Source organism: Euphorbia lathyris, chromosome 8 (genome assembly GCF_963576675.1).
Source record: "Euphorbia lathyris chromosome 8, ddEupLath1.1, whole genome shotgun sequence".
NCBI lineage: Eukaryota > Viridiplantae > Streptophyta > Magnoliopsida > Malpighiales > Euphorbiaceae > Euphorbia > Euphorbia lathyris.
The window spans coordinates 84,174,939-84,195,030 of NC_088917.1; the positions used below are offsets into that span (position 1 = coordinate 84,174,939).

The 20,092-nt window shown below is 34.8% G+C and overlaps 1 protein-coding gene and 1 long non-coding RNA gene across 3 annotated transcripts; both read right to left on the bottom strand.

The window, feature by feature from the left end:
• Positions 1–10,813: 10,813 nt before the first annotated feature.
• LOC136202383 (uncharacterized) lies at positions 10,814–12,440 on the bottom strand. 2 transcript variants are annotated; one of them, XM_065992966.1, is made up of 3 exons: positions 12,321–12,440; positions 11,381–12,202; positions 11,179–11,294 (listed from the first exon to the last, which is right to left on the bottom strand). In XM_065992966.1, the coding sequence occupies exons 1-3, from the start codon at positions 12,340–12,342 to the stop codon at positions 11,272–11,274; spliced, it is 867 nt and encodes a 288-aa protein (XP_065849038.1). In that variant the 5' UTR covers positions 12,343–12,440; the 3' UTR covers positions 11,179–11,271. The 2 variants fall into 2 exon arrangements, with proteins under 2 accessions (XP_065849037.1, XP_065849038.1); XM_065992965.1 differs by having other exon boundaries at positions 10,814–12,202.
• A 169-nt stretch (positions 12,441–12,609) lies between these two features.
• Positions 12,610–14,669, bottom strand: LOC136202385 (uncharacterized). Its single transcript, XR_010674428.1, has 4 exons — positions 14,533–14,669; positions 13,823–13,944; positions 12,943–13,054; positions 12,610–12,730 (listed from the first exon to the last, which is right to left on the bottom strand). It is a non-coding gene; the product is annotated as an uncharacterized lncRNA (long non-coding RNA).
• Positions 14,670–20,092: the final 5,423 nt, after the last annotated feature.

Sequence of the window (20,092 nt, forward strand, 5' to 3'; positions counted from 1 at the left end):
AACAACTATGATAATTTATGAACTCTGTAGTTTTTCTTTCTCTATAAGTTACAGAATTTCAGCATGATATACCGGTAGTAACTGTATTATACATCATCATAGATTCATCATTAGAAACTAATGCTTAGGAAATGGAATTAAAGATTCCAACAACAGAAACTTAAACTCATTCAGGTAAATTGGAAAAATAAATTACTAAAGTTCAACAGAGTTACGACGTGGTAAAATAAGAATTGACAGTTTATTTATACTAACAAGTACATGACCATCATACGACGTGGTAACTGAGCTCTCCAATCATGATCAGCACTAGGTCTCCAATTTTTGGTATCCATCAAAGTAAGACTTAAAGCTGCTAAAGTGAAATTGTAATAAACCATTAGAATAACTCAAAACTACTGTACTGAATCAATGCAAGCCACATCTCAAATTATCTTTACCAAAGCATAGAAAAAAATGATTTAATGTAGAAGAAAAGACAAAGCAAAATTCATGACAATGATCTAATGAAATAAGGTGTCGATGTTGATTTTGATGAAATCGAATGCCATAATGGCACATCTCAAATGGATTTAATGTAGAAGAAAGACAATAAGCAAAATTCTATAGGACTTTAAACTTCAACATTGCACTAAATTATAATGACAGTGATGTAATGATGTAATGACAGTGATCTTGATTTTGATGAACTTCATATTCAACAGTTTATACGACTTTAAACTTCTACATTGCTTTCTTAACCATTAGATTGGTGCTAACGGAGTTTTGAGTTTTCTAATCCTCCCCTCAATCAATGCAAGGCACATCTCAAATTGATGTAATGTAGAAGAAAGACAATAAACAAAACTATATACGACTTTAAACTTCTACATTGCACTAAATTATAATGAAAATCGATTGCGATACTCTTCCCCTCAATTAATTATCTGAGACTTCTTCTTCTTTGCCTCTCTTTTCTTCCCCTTTCACTCTCCGCTCGCTCTCTTTCGGAAAGATATTTCCTTACCCAATCCATGGATATGCACATATTCAAAGAAAAATATCTTTTTCGTTTTTTCTTTTTAAGAAAAACAGCAAAAGAATAGAAGAAATAAATCCAAAATCCAAGAAATCAACCATTAGATTCAGGTTTGGTATGCACAAAAAAAATCTTCATACCTGCATCTATCTGATACCGCGATTGGATAAACTGCCTCGTTTTCTTTCCGCTTGACAAACTGAAATCAAAAGCAAATTGAATTTACGAAGTGAATCGTAATTTATTTAAGCATTCATATTCATCAGTTAAAAGGAAAGACAATTTGCAGATGATTTCATATCTCTCTCTTTTCTTTTTTGGAGGGAATTTTATATCATTTTTAAACAAAAATAAAAGGCATAATACCATTTGGCTCCCTAAACTATGACTTCAAAGTCAATTAATACCTTAAACTATTAAAATTATCAATTGAGTCCACATTCTAAACAAAAATCATCAATTGATTCCACATCCCTAAATTGATGTTTTGTGTAGTGCTATTTTGAATGTGGAGCCTAAATTGGTACTTCTCTAAAAACTTTGGACCTATTTTAGTACCTTATCCCTTAATTTAATGTGTTATGTTTGGTTAGAGTTAGTATTAATTGTATATTGATGATTTTCGAACTCATTTGAGATGAGTTTGCTTCGCAATTATCAAATTGTGAAGCAATAAATCCTAAATTCTCATCTAGAACTTCACATATAGGTAAATAAGAAGCCATTTACCTATTTGCGGAGCCTAATAATTTTTTAACACAAGGGCTTCACAAATAGGTAAATGTGAGTATTTCGGACAAATTATGAAGCTATTTTTCAACAAAGTGTTTCGCAAATAAATAAATGTGAATGCTTTTGACGAGTTGTGAGGCCATTGTTTAGTAAAAGGGCTTCACAAAATGGATATTGCGAATATTCAACTTGGACTGCGATTTGCAATTTTAAATCTGCTTTGCAATTGAATGTAAATGCGAATAGTTTTCTTCGCAAATAGGTAAATGTGAAGTCTTAAGGTTAACCGTGAAGTTGTTTTGTTTTATAAAACATAAATTGTTTTTAGTTAATACAAATTGTAAGTATGAAATGTATATTGTATTGTCTGAAATATATTACGTGAAATGCAAAATGTTTTCATTTTTATAGAGTCAAGTGGCAAACCTAAAAGCGGATAATGGTGTAAAATTCAAGAATATGTAGAGCTTGGGTTTAAAACACAAAATAATAGTAAGAGGTTGCTGGAATGGTTGAACTGTAAAAAAAAATTGAAGCCCTCATAAATATATGTTTAGAAAAGTAGATGTTTCGAACATCTTGTAGATTTGGATAATGTCTATTTCTCTGGTACCATTGTTCATACATTTTTAACTAGGGAGAGATGTGATTCTTTATTGGAGGAGTTGAAATGAGGTTTGGGGATTGGGAGTTCGGACTTCTCTTTAGCTTGTTGTTTGGTGGTTGGCTTGCGATTTGGTGGTATGGAGAAGATGACAAAGAGGATCAAAAAGCTAAATAAAAAGGAAATAATCAGCAAGTATTTCAAAGGGTTAGATCCTATAACTCACCATCACATACTTGAAGTGTTCGTAGATATTGATTGGAGAAAAAAGGATAACAGTGTCACACCCGACCCTAGACGGCCTCAATCGGCATCAGGCGTGAAATAGAAAGATCATAATCAATACCTATAAGTCTCAAAATTTATCCAAATACCATAATCATCACTTTTCTAGGCATTTCTCTTAAATATATATTCTAAATAAATTCATATCCTTACTACATTGTCATTCGAGAACCTCAACATATTTACCAACTCCATTATATTACAATTGAAATACTATAGTTCTAATGATAATTCTAACAATAAGCAATAACTTCCAATCTTCGCCTAATCGGTCCGTAATCTTCTCTATATCTTGTACTTTCTCACCTAAAAACATTAAAACATTTAAAAACGTGAGACTGAAATCTCAGTAAGTAATTATCAACTACATAAAGTACTTGTACTCAAAATAACTAAATCTATAGTTTAATTTCAAAAAATGCATCATATAAAATTCATATTCTTAAAAATGAACATTTTATGGATTAAACCATAATAAAATAGTCAAATGACACTTTTAACAAAATCTGCAACTTAAAATATCAAGCTTGCTATCATTTCTCAAAATATCAAGCATATTCAAAACATAAATCACTGTATTAAATTACTTAAGATAAAACTCATGTTCAAAATAGCTATATACATTTATTTGGTTAAAATCCCAACTATATAAAATAAATAGGTTTGCAATTAACAATTTACTCAAATCAACCGTAAATCAATAAACACTTCATAAACCGTATTTCGATAAATACTTCATAAATCTTATTTTGATAAATACTTCATAAATCGTATTTCGATAAATACTTCATAAACTGTATCTCGATAAATACTTCACAAACCGTATCCATCCGAAAGATAATCCCCGTATGTATCAATCCCCACAATATAATAAAATCGAGATATCTCATAATTTTGTCTAACCCGCATGGTCTTACTCAACACTTCTTTGCCATACCCGATAGGTCTTTCAACTGTGTACACATGCCATATTTCTCACTAAATACGTACTATAATAAAAACCACCTATCCGGATTATTACTCTTGATGGATACTAAAAATATTATAATTTCATAATATAATTTAAAATCAGAAATATATATATGTAAACATATATATATATATATATATATATATATAATTCATAAATCAACATCATAAAGTTTTTTCAATATATTTACTCAATCAATTTCCAAAATATTAAATCATACTTCATTCTTGAACTAAAATCACCAATAAATAATGCATGGATATACTTATCAATACTAATTTCAATTTTTTAAAACTAAAGACATAAATCATCACATATATATACTTTATTTCAATAAATCATAAATTCATCAAAATTTCTATTTTAATAATTTTTAATTAAAAGTAAAATTTACCTTGAGAAATAAATTTATAGAAAATCACTTAATATATATATACATATGTTGGTCCCGTGTAACGTGACAATATTAGTTCCAAGTGGGGGTTAGGAACTATTTAAAATTTTCACGTATGGCTGACTGTTAATTTCGAACTTAGACTTTCTCGAAGTCTTTTAGCACGGTGAGACTGAGTAAGTTTTAGATACAAACTTAGTCAACAAGTGATTAAGACTGAATCTATCCTTGAGTCAGGAGATAGCACTTGAGTCTATTCCTGAACTCAGCTTCTCAGTTCACTCAACTCAGCTTATGTTCTTTTTAGCGTTTAACTAGACAGTGTTATAGCAAGCAATAATTTAAGGAGATAAGGGTTAGAAAGATGTTACTCAGCAGATGTATCCTAGTTCGGCCTCTCCGCCTACGTCCAGTCCCCGGAATTCCTTCCGAGCTTTTTGGAATCCTCTACTGAGCTCTTTAAAGGTAGAGCACAAACCTTTTACAATAGAAGGTTGAGTATACAAGATTACCTTCCTCTATACCTCTACTCTCTCCTATTTCTACCGCTGAGTACTATAACCGAGTACTCAGCTTCTCCTTTCTATTCTTCTAGAAATGATAAGTGTTTGTTTGTCCTAAACAACAATTGCTAAGACACTTTAGATGATTTAGATCACTCTAGACTTTTACACAAAATTGGAATTGGTTTAAGATTTGCTTTGCTTTTCTCACAGAACTTCAAGTAACAATTTGGTCAGCGTTTCGACTTGATTGAAGATCTGCATCGAGTGAAGCGTTTGAGTGGCCTATTTATAGTGACACTTGATGCACTGGTTATTTCGAATTTCGAAATAACCGTTGGAGGGAAACGGCTTCCTATCACTTTCACTCAGTACGTGCTCAGCGTCTTCGGCTAATCAAAACCTTGTATCTTCTGTCTTCGGCAGTGCTCAGCAGCTTTTCGTCAGACAGAACAGAATGTTTTCACATTTATGGTAAAGTCTTCTAGATAGCTTTCTGCGTCTTCTGAACTTTACCCGAAGTAGAAATACTTTGTCTCCAAGTTTATTCAGGCCAGCTGCTGACCTGACTATCTTGTCGCTCAACTCAGCAGCTTCGTCTTGAAGCTTTTGGTCGAAGGTTTCTCGATCCTTCTCAATGCTGGGCTTGCGTTTTACTTAGTGCGACATGCGTTTTGATCTGCTTGGGCCGTGAGGCATTGACACGTTGACTTGGGCTTGACTTTCTCTTGTGGGCCTTTGGGCCATACAACTTGATGTCTTATAGATTTAAATAACTCAACATTGAACAAACACATTAGTACAAATAAATCAAATCATTTAAATTTAATGTGTTGGAATATTTTTATCATGGAGATTTAATTCTTGTTAAATAATTTTGTCAAATCAAAATCATGTGGAAAGGTGTTTCAACAATATATACATTTGTTCATAAACCAACTATCAATCAAGTTTCTCAATACACTTTTCTTTAAATTCTACTCTTCAAAATATCAAATCTTACATAAATATTAATCAAATATACTAAGTTCATCAAAACAAAACTCAAATCATGTATACATAAATATATATTATAGGTTGAAATTGACATGCAAATAAATATATAATTACTTGAACTTAACTTTAAGCTCATGTGGAGGGCCCTTGCGATCCATTTTGACTGCACTTTACCTCGTCATTCCCAATTCATCCACTTCTTCAGCACTCTTCGTAGCATTCATTTTGGCTCACAAGTGTCGATGATCTGGCGTATTGCCGCGGTATCTTGCATCTGGTTAATCTGGCATTGCAGGAATGAAGCAACCTTTAAGGAGGTTTTTCCTTCTATTCAACACTCAAAGATCACCCTATTTCGAATGATTCGAGAGTCATTTGCCTCTTCTAAAGGTTTTTTCTCTTCGAGGAAAGATGTTGATATCTTATCCCATCTTCTGGCTTCTCCAAGGCCGCCTCCGGCTCCCAACATTATTCCGGTCCATTGGCTTAAACCTCCTCCGGGTTAGGTTAAAGTCAATGTGGACGGCTCTGCTTTTGGTAATCCTGGTGAGGCGGGAGCGGGTGGTATCTTTCGTAACTATCGCGGCTTTCCCAAAGGTTGTTTTGCTTTTTCTACCCCTCCTTGTTTTGCTTATCTGGCTGAATTGAGAGACGCTAATTTCGCAATTGAACTTGCTTGGGAGAAAAATTGGCATCATCTTTGGGTTGAGTCAGACTCCATGTACGTAGTTAATCTGCTTCGACTTCATTCCATGGATGTTCCTTGGAGTATTCGACAAGAGTGGTTGCACTGTCTCGACATTTGCTCTAGGATGAACATTATTTTTACTCACATCTTTAGGAAAGGAAATCGCGTTGCTGATGCTTTGACAAAGTTTGGGGTCTCTTCCTCAGTGATCAATTGGTGGCCTTCAGCTCCTGCTTTTTGTCAGAGGTTTATCAATGTTGACATCTGTAATATTTTTCATTTGCGTTTTTCTTAACCTTTCCTATACTTTTCTCTTTTCCCCTTTTTCTTGTTTCTTCTCCTTCCTCTTCTCTTGTTCACACACTCACATTTTCTTTTATTAGTATATGGCGGGTTTGACAGTTCTTGAGCCATGGGTGCTCTCCCCGCTCAAGGTCTGTCTCGTCCCAATTTCTATAAAAAAAATGTTAAAAACTAAATTATAAAAACTCAAATTAATCAAATGCATGACAAAAATCACCACAAAAATTTAATTTTCTGGAAAATATAGAGTTATATATACATATATATACATAAAAACTAAAAAGGACAGTTGACAGTTACTTAAATTAGCAATAATTGAGAAAATAAACACTTTAAGCCTCAAATCTTCCCCTCTAATCTGCTTAGGACAGATCCATTCTAAAAATTTCCAAATAAAAATCACACCGCACACATTATGTATTAGGATGTCTAGAACCTACTGTAAAAAAATCGAATCAATCGGACCACGTAAACTCTGGATAACAAATGATCACTGAAGCTATGTAATTCTAAGATGAATGAAGAAGAAGAAGAGTGGGAATGGAGGAGTTGAAGCTTTGAGAACATCCAAACATTGGTAAATTCATTCATGTCTAGAATTGTGGAATTTATGTTCCCAATAATAGATAATACCCATTTTGGTCCTTTTAAAATCCAACTTCTTTTAAAACTTACTCCAAATTTTTAATTTTACACTTAAGGCATGAAATTAGCCTCCAAACTATATCCATAATACCCAATTAACTCTCTACTCAATAAATAAATATAAGGCAACCTAACATTAGAGTATAATAACTAAAATTAGGGACACAGATGTGACAAACAGTAAAGCGGTTAGTATTGAGATGTTGTATTTCATACTTCGTTGTTTGATCACCACTAAGAAAATTCGATTGGTGAATACTGATTGGCTAGTGTTTGCTGGTTATCCAACATTGTATGATGCGTTCCTATGGAGAGAGGTGCCTTGGTATGAGACTTACAAGACCATGATGAGAGCTATCTCTAAAATAGACTTACAAGAATGTGACGAGAGGTATCTCCAAAAGACGGAAAGCAATTGAGTGTAGAGAAAAAAACCTAAATATCAACTAGGAGGGTTAGCACACGTAGTCGAGGTATGAATTGTATATATAATGGTTATGCAGGAATTGTAAAAGATATAGTTTACTTACTTGTTTGTCTCCTTTGTACAGAACTTTTGAGCTTTGGAAGCCGACGAAGACATACTAGGTGAAGAAACCAAATTGTCTTCAGCCACACGTCCTTAGATGGAAAACAACTAAAGTCCCTACATTTCCTCAAGTGCACGATATGATTAAAGTGAGAAAATATACATTTAAATTGTCATAATTGATTTTGAAATCATATTACTTATTATTTATCCATTTGTGATTTGTAGGATGTTAGTCCTCCACAACCTAAACTTGTTGTGGAAGATGCCGAGACGAATTGGTATAAGTTGCTCCTTAACCATACCGAGGGTCGGGAGTTTAATTATGACAAGTTATTTGAAGGATTTGTTATTGTCCGAGATGATGAGGCTAAAGAGCATGCAAGTGGGGATCATGAGAGAAAGAAGCAAGATGGCGGGGATAATGTCCCCGATGATTATGATGATACTCCTCGGGCATCTCGAGCATCTTAGACATCTCTTGATGCAATTTCTGAGATCAGGTGTTTGTTACTTGATACAAGACCGGAAAGATGTGGCTCAGTATGAGACTTACAAGACTCACAAATAACACTCATGTAGGTAAATTTTTTATGGAATTTCTATTTATGATTTTTCGTTGCAAAATAAGGACTATATTTTGCATCATTACCTCATTACATAATATAGAATTTGGGTTTGATATCCCGTCACTCGAAACTCTACCCTAAAGTTTTTAATATAAATTTATCACGTTCGATATTAAAAAACAAATCACATCAAGATATCAAGTTTCATTTTTATAAAGAAACCGACAACGAAAACGAAATGAATTTGATTTACTCCTAATTAAGAGACAATTTGGTTCTCGAAATTGACAAACAAATTCAATGTAACCCAAATCGAAAGTTAGAAATCAACGTAGTCCTCAAGTTAGTAATGTTTGATAAATTAGCCCAAGAAAATTTGTCAAATTCGATTTTATTTGTCAAATATTGTCAATTTAAGAGCTAAGTTGATATCTATCATTCGAAGTAGGCTAAACTAAACATGTATGCAGTTTTAAAGGCCAAATTGACTCTTAATTCTAAAAAAAAAGATACGTTTTTACAAAAAAAAAAAAAAATTAAGTTTAAGTTTTTACAAAATAAACTTAGTGTATATTGACAAAGCATCCAAGGCCAAATTTACTCTTAATTCTAAACAAAAATGGTTTAATACATCATTTGCTCCCTAGATTTGTCCAAAAAAGCTTGATTGGTCCACTGAACTTTCAAAGTGTCCCAATAGCCCCTGAACTTGCGTAAAATGTAATCAATTAATCACTCGGTGGTAAAGAAGTAAGTTAAAATGTGAAAGATATGTTCTACGTGCCTTAGAATGTTATTACATAATTCACAAAATAAATTAAAACATATTAAAAAAGTTCTTACTTGTTCAACTATAAAAAATTTCTTCTCTAATATCAAAATCGAATACACTGACCTTGGTCAATTTACTTTTTTAAGATGCGTGCAACATATTTTCTGTATTTAACTTACTTTTTTCAACCGAATGATTAATTGATTACATTTTATGTAAATTCAAGGGACTAACTGAATATTTTATACAATTCAATGGGCTATCAGAATACTTTGAAAGTTCAAGGAGTCAGTCAAGTTTTTTGGACAAATTCAGAGGACACATTATGTATTTAAGCCAAAATAAATTTAAGTTTTACAAAATAAACTGGGTGCATATGGACAAAGCATTGATAGGGGTCAAAAACCCCTATCTTTGGGTACGGTTTTAGGACGGTTTTAATTTAAGCAATTCTCGCATTTATATGCATTTGTGTGTGTTAGTTAGAATTTGTATATGTTTTATTTACTTTTGTGGTTTAAACTCGTTTTCTGATCGTTTTTGGGAAAATGTGGCCAAACTAACATGCACGTTAACTTTCAATTATCTTTTATAGCTAATTGATCCACCAAAAGTCGCACCAAACGGAGTATTTACTCAAAACAAGCGATTGGTGTGTCAATTTAGTCTCAGAACTAATGTCGTTTGGAGTTTGCGTGCATGTGCAGGTCAAAACAGGAACGAGTTCGGATGGAAATCGCGTCGCGGGGATACCCGACAGTCACGCAGGGCATATGGGCATGTTTGCTCGTCGGAACTGGCTTTTTAGGCCAGCACGGCGAGCTGGGGGCCAGCTCGGGCGAGCTGACCTGCGGATTGATTCCCGGCCCCACGATGCCACGATCAAGTCCCACTTCTCCCACCTGCAAAAGGAAACGAATTAGGTAAGATACGGGGCCCGAACCACAACTATAAATAGGACTTTCAGCTTGTAAATTATATATCCTTTATTATTTGTAAAAACCCTAGCCTTCCTCTTGAAGAATTCTCTCCACCTCCTCCATCTCCTTCAACCTCCATTAAAGAACCTCTGAAACTCTGTTCACCAAGGATTGTTCAAGCTCCATCCTTAAGTCCTAGGGAGACGCCTGCATTGGTAGACAGGTTCCTGAAAGAGATTTTTCTTCTCTTTTATATTATGTTTGCCTCTGATACATGTTATGAATCCTAGGCTAATTGTATTTCCGTGACAATACTTTCCATCTTTAATATTATAGTTATGTTTTCTTCAATTGGTTTATTGCTTTTATGATTGACGACCCTATAGATGATTAAGCCCAAATTGTTGAGCCTTAGAGCTAGTTTCGACCTTACGAGAACTAGGAACCTCAGAAGCATAAGTAGGGTTAATCGCCTCGGACACAAGTGATTTAAATTAGGTTTTAAATCAGTTATCTAAACAAGCTATCTTCATTATTATCGTATCATTCCATGTCCCTTCGGGCAATTACATTAGTAAAGGATCACCTAGGAGTAGAATAACTTAGGTAGAATAACTTTTGCAGGAATAAATCATGTGGATTCGATACCTGGACTTGTCCAGATTTTATTACTTGATAACGACGGGATACACTTATCCCTTAGTGAGTCTCTCGGAGACGCATCAAGCAGCAAAGAAGAGTCTACACAATTGTATCCATATCCTAAATCAAAATTCCATTAAATTTTTTGGACTAAGGTGTAAAAACACTATATATCAACGTTGACAACCAAAATCAATTATATCTCTAACAATTACAAGATGAACCAATTTCACCCTCAACTTCAATATACTACACATTCTCAATTATATACTACACAGTCTTAATCTTGTTATCTCTATGCTCTATTTGTGTGCCATATTAGCACTCATCAGTATCAAAGCTATGTGTATACACATGTGAAAAAAAATAAACTAAAACTATGTTTTTAATCTGGTTTAGCATTACAAAATGGGAAAAACTCGTTTACAGGTTTCTCAGAATCTCCTGGCATGGGGGATGGAGGCAACGGAGTTGAAGGAGATGAGACAATGAAAGGAGAGTTGGCAGTTCCAGACTGCAACAGAGTTTCACCTTCGGTTAGAGACGGTAGTAGATTTTGTTGATCAACCCCTGGAGAAGAGTGTCCAGACGAAGGAGATGAGACAATGAAAGGACAGTGTGCAGTTCCAGACTGCAATGGAGTTTCGTCTTTGGTTGGAGGCGATAGTAGATATTGTAGATAATCCTCTGAAGAAGAGTGTTCAGACAAATGTGGAGAGGCAGCCTGAAGCAATTGAGGTGATTGAGGTGAAAATGTAGGAAAGTATGCTCCTGATATCATCTGTTCACGGGTGTAAAAAGTGTGCTGACCTCTTGAGATATGTTGCTGAAAGACATCTGGCTCATCGACATCATCCCTCTGATGCATCTGTGCAGGTAACCCCTGCTGTTGCTGGATCTCATGCTGATTGAGCTGTTGAGAATGCACCATATGTGCCTGCTGTTGTTGCAACATCTGCTGCTCCATGAACTGTTGCTGCATCTCGTGCTGATTGTGCAGTGCAGGTAACTGCTGCTTGGCTTGCTGGTTGAACTGCTGTTGTTGCAACATCTCCTGCTTCGTTAACTGTTGCAGCTTCTCGTCCTGATTGAGGTGTTGAGAATGCACCATCTGTTCTTGCAGTTGTTTCAGATTCTCGTGTTGAAGCATATTAGGATATGACTGGAGAGGAATATCTTGTTGCAACAAATTCTCCCAACTCTGCGACAAGAAGTTGGTTATGTTGGCTTGTAGAGGTCCTACTGATGTTTGCTGCAAAGATGACAGGTAAGTATGTTGGTTTTGTTGCCCAGATAACTGATTTTGCTGCATATTTGTAGCATTTGGTAATTGGGCCATTAGCTGCTGCATCATTAATGCTTTCTTTTGATGGATGGCCGGTTGAATGAAGTTCTGGTCTGAAAGTTGTTGATACAGATATGGCAGAAAATTTTGTGCTTGTTGTACAGAAGGCTGTGCAGATGTCAAACTGGAAGAACTTTGAACCCCTGTGAAACCCACATTACTTGGGATATTCTCTGATAAAATTTGCTCACATGCTTGAGACTCGCGTACTTGAGACTGATTAGGTGACATTGGCATAGGACGAGGCTGCCCTTGATTGTAAACTTGAGGCTGGATATTATAAGATGCTGTTCAGGATAGACAAAAACAGAAACTATGTGAGAAAATTATAGACAGACAACGAATTCAAAAATAAAAAACTTTAGATTCCAAATTCAGCGTCTCTCTCCTCTGTTTATATTGTACCTTTCTGCTCAAGATTTAACATTCCAAATTCAGCGAGAGATAGCAAGATAGGAGATATGTAGTCACTTTAGATTCTCCAGTAACATAGAAGTTACAAACTACAATTGTTTTAATGTTTTGTGGTGGGTTTTGACCATCAACCTGAATTCAAAAAGCTGTACCAATACATAAATTTATCTCCCTAACAGAGAGATAGAACCATGCAGGGAAAAGAAGGTAAAAATTGAAGTTGTTACAAGTTTTGTGGTGCGTTTCATATAATTCTTATGCTCAATCCAGGAATTACCTCCAGAATCAGGGGGCCTATTGTGGTTACTAGATGGGTTGGGTGGCAAAGAATTGGGAAATGTATTTTGAAGCGTAGACTCCATGATAATCTTCATCAACACTACTGTCTCCAGATAATCAAACTGAAAGGAGATGAAAAAAATTAAAAAGTTAGACATAACAGTAATCTACTTCTAAATCTTCACAGCTTTTTCCTGTGTTTCTCATTCTCTCTTAAAGTCCAATAGAACATTTTTCTCTTGTGTTTATTATTATTTGTGAAATTACTGGCAGTTCAGGGAACATCGCCTATCCCTCTGACTACCAGAGAATTAACAAAAATATTCGCACATACCGAGCTCGTGGCAACAGTACAAAGCTTTTCCTCAAATTGCATAGCGATTTTCTTCAGCTCTTCTTGACCCTCTTGGCCAGAAAATGGAAAGAGTCCGTTCATACACTTCATTCTATGCATGCAAAACGATTAACAATCAGGTTACAAGCATAGAAAATTAGTAGCATAGGAATGGATTTACAGAGTCACATTCTGATATGACTCTAACATATCAGAATGTGACTCTATAAATGAAATCACTTTTAACACTAACATAACAAAATTCCTGCAGCCTTAATTGCAACAATGATTAAATATAATATTATGAATTAACTCGTACTTAAGAGACTTCAGAACCATTCCATAATGTAAACAAAAAGATTGTCTTCCAATTAGAACTTTATAATGCAGCCATCTCATACAAATCGAACCAAAAACTATAAGCTGCTTTTAATCAAGACAAACCTCTTCTAATTCAAACGTGTATCTTCCTTTTTTGCTTATTTTGGACACTTAGATGTGTCTAATCCTACATTAAATACTTTAAAAAGGCCTAAAACTGTACATATGTCACAGAGGCACGCCATGAACACTGTTTCTTGGTGGACAATGGCGTGCCTGGCGAGCGCCAAGGTGACTGCGCGTGCAATTGAGGGCGCTAAGCATATAGCCTTGTGTGACATGCACCTTAGGCGCGTCATTAACAACTATAGTAATTTATGAACTTTGTAGTTTTCCTTTCTCTAAAAGTTAAAAATTTCAGCGCCATATTCCTGCAATTATATTTTATACATCATCATAAATTCATCATTAGAAACTAATGCTTAGGAAACTCAATTAAAGATTCCAATAACAGAAACTTAAACTCATCTATTTATAATAAAGGAAATGAAATACTAACAAGTAATTGACAATTCCTGGCCGTGAATGAGGTGGTAACTGAGTTCTCCAATCATCTCCTGTCTCCGAAGAAGGATCGACACTTTGGGTATCCATCATAATCCCACAAAGCAATACTTAAAGCTGCTAAAGAGAAATTGTAATGAATCGTTAGAATAACTCAAAACAACTCAATTATCTTTACTAAATCATAGAAAAAATTGATTTAATCTAGAAGAAAAAGACACTAAGAAAAATTCATGAGAATGATCTTGATTTTTATGAAAACCATTGCGATAATGGCAGATTTCTGTTTTCTTTCCCTCAATGAAAGGCACATCTCAAATTGATTTAATGTAGAATAAAGACAGTAATCAAAATTCTATACAACTTTAAACTTCTATACGATCTTGATTTTATTGCGATTATGAATTGATTTTGATGAAATTCATATTCAACAGTTTCTACTCTTCCCCTCAATTAATTATCTGAGACTTCTTCTTCTTTGCCTCTCTTTTGCTTCCCGCGTTCTCTTCTTCCCCTTTCACTCTCGCTCTCTTTCGGAGAGATATTTCCTTACCCAATCCATGGATATGCACATATTCAAAGAAAAATATCTTTTTCGTTTTTTCTTTTTATGAAAAAACAGCAAAATAATAGAAGAAATAAATCCAAAATCCAAGAAACCAACCATTAGATTCATGTTTGGTATGCACAAAAAAATGTTCATACCTGCATCTATCTGATACCGCGATTGGATAAACTGCCTCGTTTTCTTTCCGCTTGACAAACTGGAATCAAAAGCAAATTGAATTGCCCAAATGCCTTTAAGAAGTGAATCGTAATTTATTTAAGCACTTCAGTTAAAAGGAAAGACAATCCGAGGCAATTTGCAGATGATTTCATATATCTCTCTCTCTCTCTTTTTTGGAGGGAATTTTATATCATTTTTAAACAAAAATAAAAGGCATAATACCAATTTCGCTCCTTAAACTAAGGTTTCAAAATCAATTAGTACTTTAAACTATCAAAATCATCAATCAAATTCCTGAACTAACTAAAAATCATCAATTGAGTCCACATTATAAACAAAAATCATCAATTGAGCCCTCATCGAAAATAATTAGGTTGAACAGTTTCAGATCCCCCTTCCCGAACTCATTTTGAACCAACACATAAATTATTAGACCCTATAAATAGTCACAGTTTCTTATTTTAGAATAAGATAGGGACTCAATTGATGATTTTTGTTAGTTCAGGAACCTGATTGATGTTTTTGATAGTTTAGGATCCTAGTTAATTTTGAAGCTTTAGTTTAGAGACTAAATAAAAAACGAAATTTTCAGGTAAATTACAAATAAAAGTGCTATTTACAAAACTGCCTTATTAGGAAGACTTATTTACACGTATATAGACCTGTCTATGGGTCGCTAGGCTTGGGCCGAAACTAGCGCCGAGCCGAACTGAGCCGGGGTTGGGCGGGATTTATATAAAAATGCTCAGTCTAATCCTAGTCCAGTCCGCTATTAATTTAGCCGAGCTCGAGTTCAAAAATCAAATCACAAGCCCAACTCATATAAACCCACCTAAAAATATATAAATAATTTTTAATTATAAAAAATAAAATTTATATTTATAAGTAAATATTTAATATATAAATTTATTAAGGGTTAATACACATATTTGCCCCTGTGTTTTCGCGGAAAAACAGATTTACCCTTAAATCAAATAAACTCACAAAACTATCCCTGAATTTTCCATAAACCTGCAATTATACCATAATCTGACGGAGCTGCTAAACAGCGATGACATCAAACCTTCTTGTCTCCAAAAAAATTGGATGACGACAATCAAAATTCATTTGGTTTCTTTTTGTTTTCTATTGCTATTGCTTTTGGATTAATTAGGAGGTTTAGACGCCATTTTATTAGGTTGATTGAGCTTTTATGAAAATGAATTTTGACCAATCTGTTCTTCTAACTTGCTTTTAATCGAAATTGAATGTGCATATTTTTTCTGTTTGTGATTGGTTGTTCTTTTATGAAGTTTTTCTGCAGATAAGAAGGTTTGATGTCATCGCCGTTTAGAAGCTCCGTCAGATTAGGGTATAACTGCAGGTTTATGGAAAATTCAGGGATAGTTTTGTGGATTTATTTGATTTAAGGGCAAATCTGTTTTTCCGAGAAAATACAAGGGCAAATATGTGTATTAACCCATTTATTAATTAATATTAATAGGCGGACCGGACTAGACCAGTCCATCCTATTTTGATCAATCACAAGCCAACCAAAAAAATAGGTGGGTTTTAGCGGACCTTGACCAGGTTGGGTCTAAGATCAATTTTCATTGTCCAACCCGGCCAAAGGAACAGACCTGGGCGAGTACATGTGTCCATGAACAGATCTAGACATATGTTACCAAATTAGGCTATTCCAATGACTTTTTACCCCAAAACATCCCCCAAATGATGCTAATTCTCAAAACCCTTGTCGATTTGCAAGACAAAACTTAGATGGAATCATGGCGAAATGTGAAAAGGATGGGCAAAAGCTTGATAACACCAAATCAAATGTAAGTTTCCTCCATCTATTTTGGTTTTTCATTATATATATCAGATAGGTTTTAGGATTTTGATTTTGTTAAGATTGAGCATTAATTTAACGTGTTATGTTTGGTTAAGTTAGTATTAATGGTATAATGATGATTTTCAAACTCATTTACGAGGTATTTGTTTGATTTATTGGTTTGGAAGTTGAAATCACATTTTATGAGTTTGGTTCACAATTATCAAATTGTGAAGCAATAAACCCTAAATTCTCATCTAGAACTTTTTTTTAATGAGAAACTGGGACATGGATGTATGCTCGAGCGTGACATCCCAACTAGGTCGGCACCCCAGACCCCAACTACAGCCAACCCCTTATATTATTAAAAAAAAAGAATAAAGAATTACAGAGAGGTTAGGAGAAACGAATATGAAAAATGTCGCAACAATCATCAAAAATAAAAGAGGGGCAAAAGGGAGGTGCTGATGGCCACCATGTGATGCCGGTGGAGGAGGATCTGTAACAGGCTAAGCAGTCCGCCGCCTTGTTCCCTTCTCAAAAAGTGTGAGAGATCACAATGTTCATGTTCATGCAGTGCGATAGGCATATGAGCCAATCTTGGCGGACCGACCATGGCATAACAGTAGAGCGTAATCGCAATAAGTTAACCACAAACGTAGAATCATATTCAAGCCAGAGATTCTGCCACTCTTTACCTATTTGCGGAGGCTTCACAAATAGGTAAATGTAAGTATTTCTAACGAATTGTAAAACCATTTTTCAGCAAAGGGTTTCGCAAATAGATAAATATGTGAAGGCTTTTGATGAATTGCGAAGCCATTTTTTAGCAAAAGGGATTCACAAAATGGATATTGCGAATGTTCAACTTGCGATTCACAATTTTAAATCTGTTTTGAAATTGAATGAAAATGTGAATAGTTTTGCTTCGCAAATAGGTAAATGTGAAACCTTAAGGTGAATTGTGAAATTGTTCTGTTTTATAAAAAATAAATTGTTTTTAATTAAATGCAATTGTAAGTATGAAATGCATATTGTATTGTCTAAAATGCAAATATATTATCTGAAATGCAATGTCTAAAAGTCCGGTAAGTCTAAAAGTCGGTCAAACGTAATGAGTCGAATGTCAATTCTCCGACTGGAGGCTAGTTAGGAACATCGAATATACGAGATAAGTAGTATTCAATATTAGCGTTCCAACACAATTAACTAGTCTACATTCGGGTCTGTATAAAGCAAGTTGCGATCTTTGGAAGTTAGGGAAAATTTGAGCTTTTATTGATACGTTGATTAGTGTTAGAGTTAAATTTTACCTCAGAGTCATCGAATGTCTTGATATGAACCTAATAGTACTGGACCGGGCCTAAATCGGAGTTCCTGTTGAGATACGATATGTACAAGTTTGTTTATCTTAAAGGCATGTTCCAAGTTGCATGTGGCCCTCAAGAGCGCGTATATGCTCCCAATCGCCTATAAGATCGACTATGTAGAACGGATTGATTTAACCCCATAAGTGGGACCACCACCCTATAGCATGTTGCCGCCAAAAACAGAACCTTGCATTTCTTCTCGAAAATCTCCTAATTGCTCGAGAGCAACTAGAAAGAGATTCTTTAACCACAATGACCAATCGAGAACACTTATAGGCGGTCCCGTAGTCCCGACTTGAGAGATGATCGAGATCGGGTATGCATGGTCTCGTAAACTCAAGAGGACGAACCAATCGAGAGCATTTGTACACAGTCCAAGTCCATTGTGGTTTTGTGTTGATTTGGCTCTCTACTCAGAACGAACTTAGAGTTTTTGGTTTGATTACGTATTTAGGGTTATTTTTTACCTCATGTCACTTTTGACCTATTAAGTAAATAAATGGACTTGATCAAATGGGATTAGGGATGCTTTTGTTTTTAACCATTTTTTTTAAAGAAAAACAACAATTAGAGAGGTTTATTTATGTTTTCTTTTAGGTAAATAATTGATTACTCGTCACCTATTTACATAACACACTATCTCTTATTTTGAAAAACATAACTGTTAATATTTTGCTCATTCTGTTATTTTTTATTTATTTATTTTAGATTTTTAACTGTTATATTCAGCTTAAATAGTCATACAAAAAATAACAAAGTAACAGGTCATTTTCGCATTATAACTGTCTTGAAAGTTAAGATATGTTTGGTTAAAAATATAAAAAAAATACACAAAAGGACCAAATGGTTAATTAACCGTTATATTCAGTATAAACAGACAGACAGAAAATAACAAAGTAACAGGATCATTTTGTATCGCATTATAGCTGTCCTGAAAGCTAAGATATGTGTGGTTAAAAATCTAAATAAATGCACAAAATATGCCCAAAGGGTTAATAGTGACAAAATATAAAGACTTTATAATTTGTTTTTAATATAAATGGACTAAACAGTATATAATATAAAAAGGTGTGGACTAATAAATTATTTACCATTTTTAGTATTTCTATGAATTCTTAGTTTATGTTATTAGTCCTTGTTTAATTTTAGGATCAAATTAGGCTAAGTTAATCAATTTAGGTCCACTTAATTTGTTAATTACAAATCTGGTTCATTTTGAACATATTAAGCCTAGTTGTTCAATACCTTCCAAATCTAGAATCTTTCACTACATTTGGACAAAATATCCACATCTTCCTCACCTTCAACCTCATTCCTTTTTTTGCTTTTCATATTTGTGTAAGATGTGATAGGGGTATTTTACCCCTATCTTTCGGCGTGATTTACGGGATGATTTCGGGTAAAATAAATAAGTTTAGTTACAAAAATAGAGTGTTTTTGATAAAATAAAGAAATAAAAATAAATCTTGTACTTTTAGTTTATTTTCCTCGTTTTTGATTAGTTTAGGAAATGAAAACGTCAAGCTAACTCGGCTCTCAAGTTTTGTATTTCAGGTACGAGAAAGAAGCGAAAATCCACTCCATACGCAGGGCGTATAATCCCCTACGCGGGGCGTGAAACATGGTGCCAGAAATAATTTCCTTATCCGCAGGCACCATGTGGAACTGACTCAGCATACGCGAGGCGTATGACACACTACGCGGGGCGTATGACACACTACGCGGGGCGTATGACACATGTCGGCAATAATTGGCCTAATCCTGAAAGTCAGACTGCATTGTTTCCCAGAGTCAACTATACCTACGCAGGGCGTACCACTATATACGCGGGGCGTAAAAGGCAGTTCTTCAACATAAAAAGATCAGAGACTCTTTTACGCGGGGCGTACTTCAGCTACGCACGGCGTAAAGGCACCAATTCAGGCAATAAAACTCCAGAGACTCAAACACGCGGGGCGTATAATCCTCTACGCATGGAGTACTTGAGTCAACAAGACAACGAATTGGTCCACATGCAGAAGATTTCTGACGGAATGGGCATGTACGCGGGGCGTAAACCAATTTACGCGGGGCGTATCATGGGATTTCTGCACCAAATAATGTTGCTCCATACTTGTGCCTAGTGAAATTACAAACCTGCCCTTGCTTGATGTCTATAAATAAGAAGCTCTTGAACTTCATTTGATACCAATTACATACTAGAGAGCTAGACTATACTCTTTGCTTTCCTTGTAATTTAGATACAATTTTGTAAGTTGAACTCTCCCCCTCGAGAGCTTGTTCGTTGTTCCGGTGTTCCATTGACGTTCCGTTCCACCATTCGTCACCAAGCTCGAGAGTTCCACCTCCACGACCTAG

Bases quoted from the DNA above. Each gene is read 5' to 3' on its own strand.
- LOC136202383 (XM_065992965.1), bottom strand. From the start codon at position 12,342: ATGTTAAATCTTGAGCAGAAAG. The intron at 12,203-12,320 runs GTACAATATAAA...TATCCTGAACAG, and splicing joins GTTAAATCTTGAGCAGAAAG to CATCTTATAATATCCAGCCT.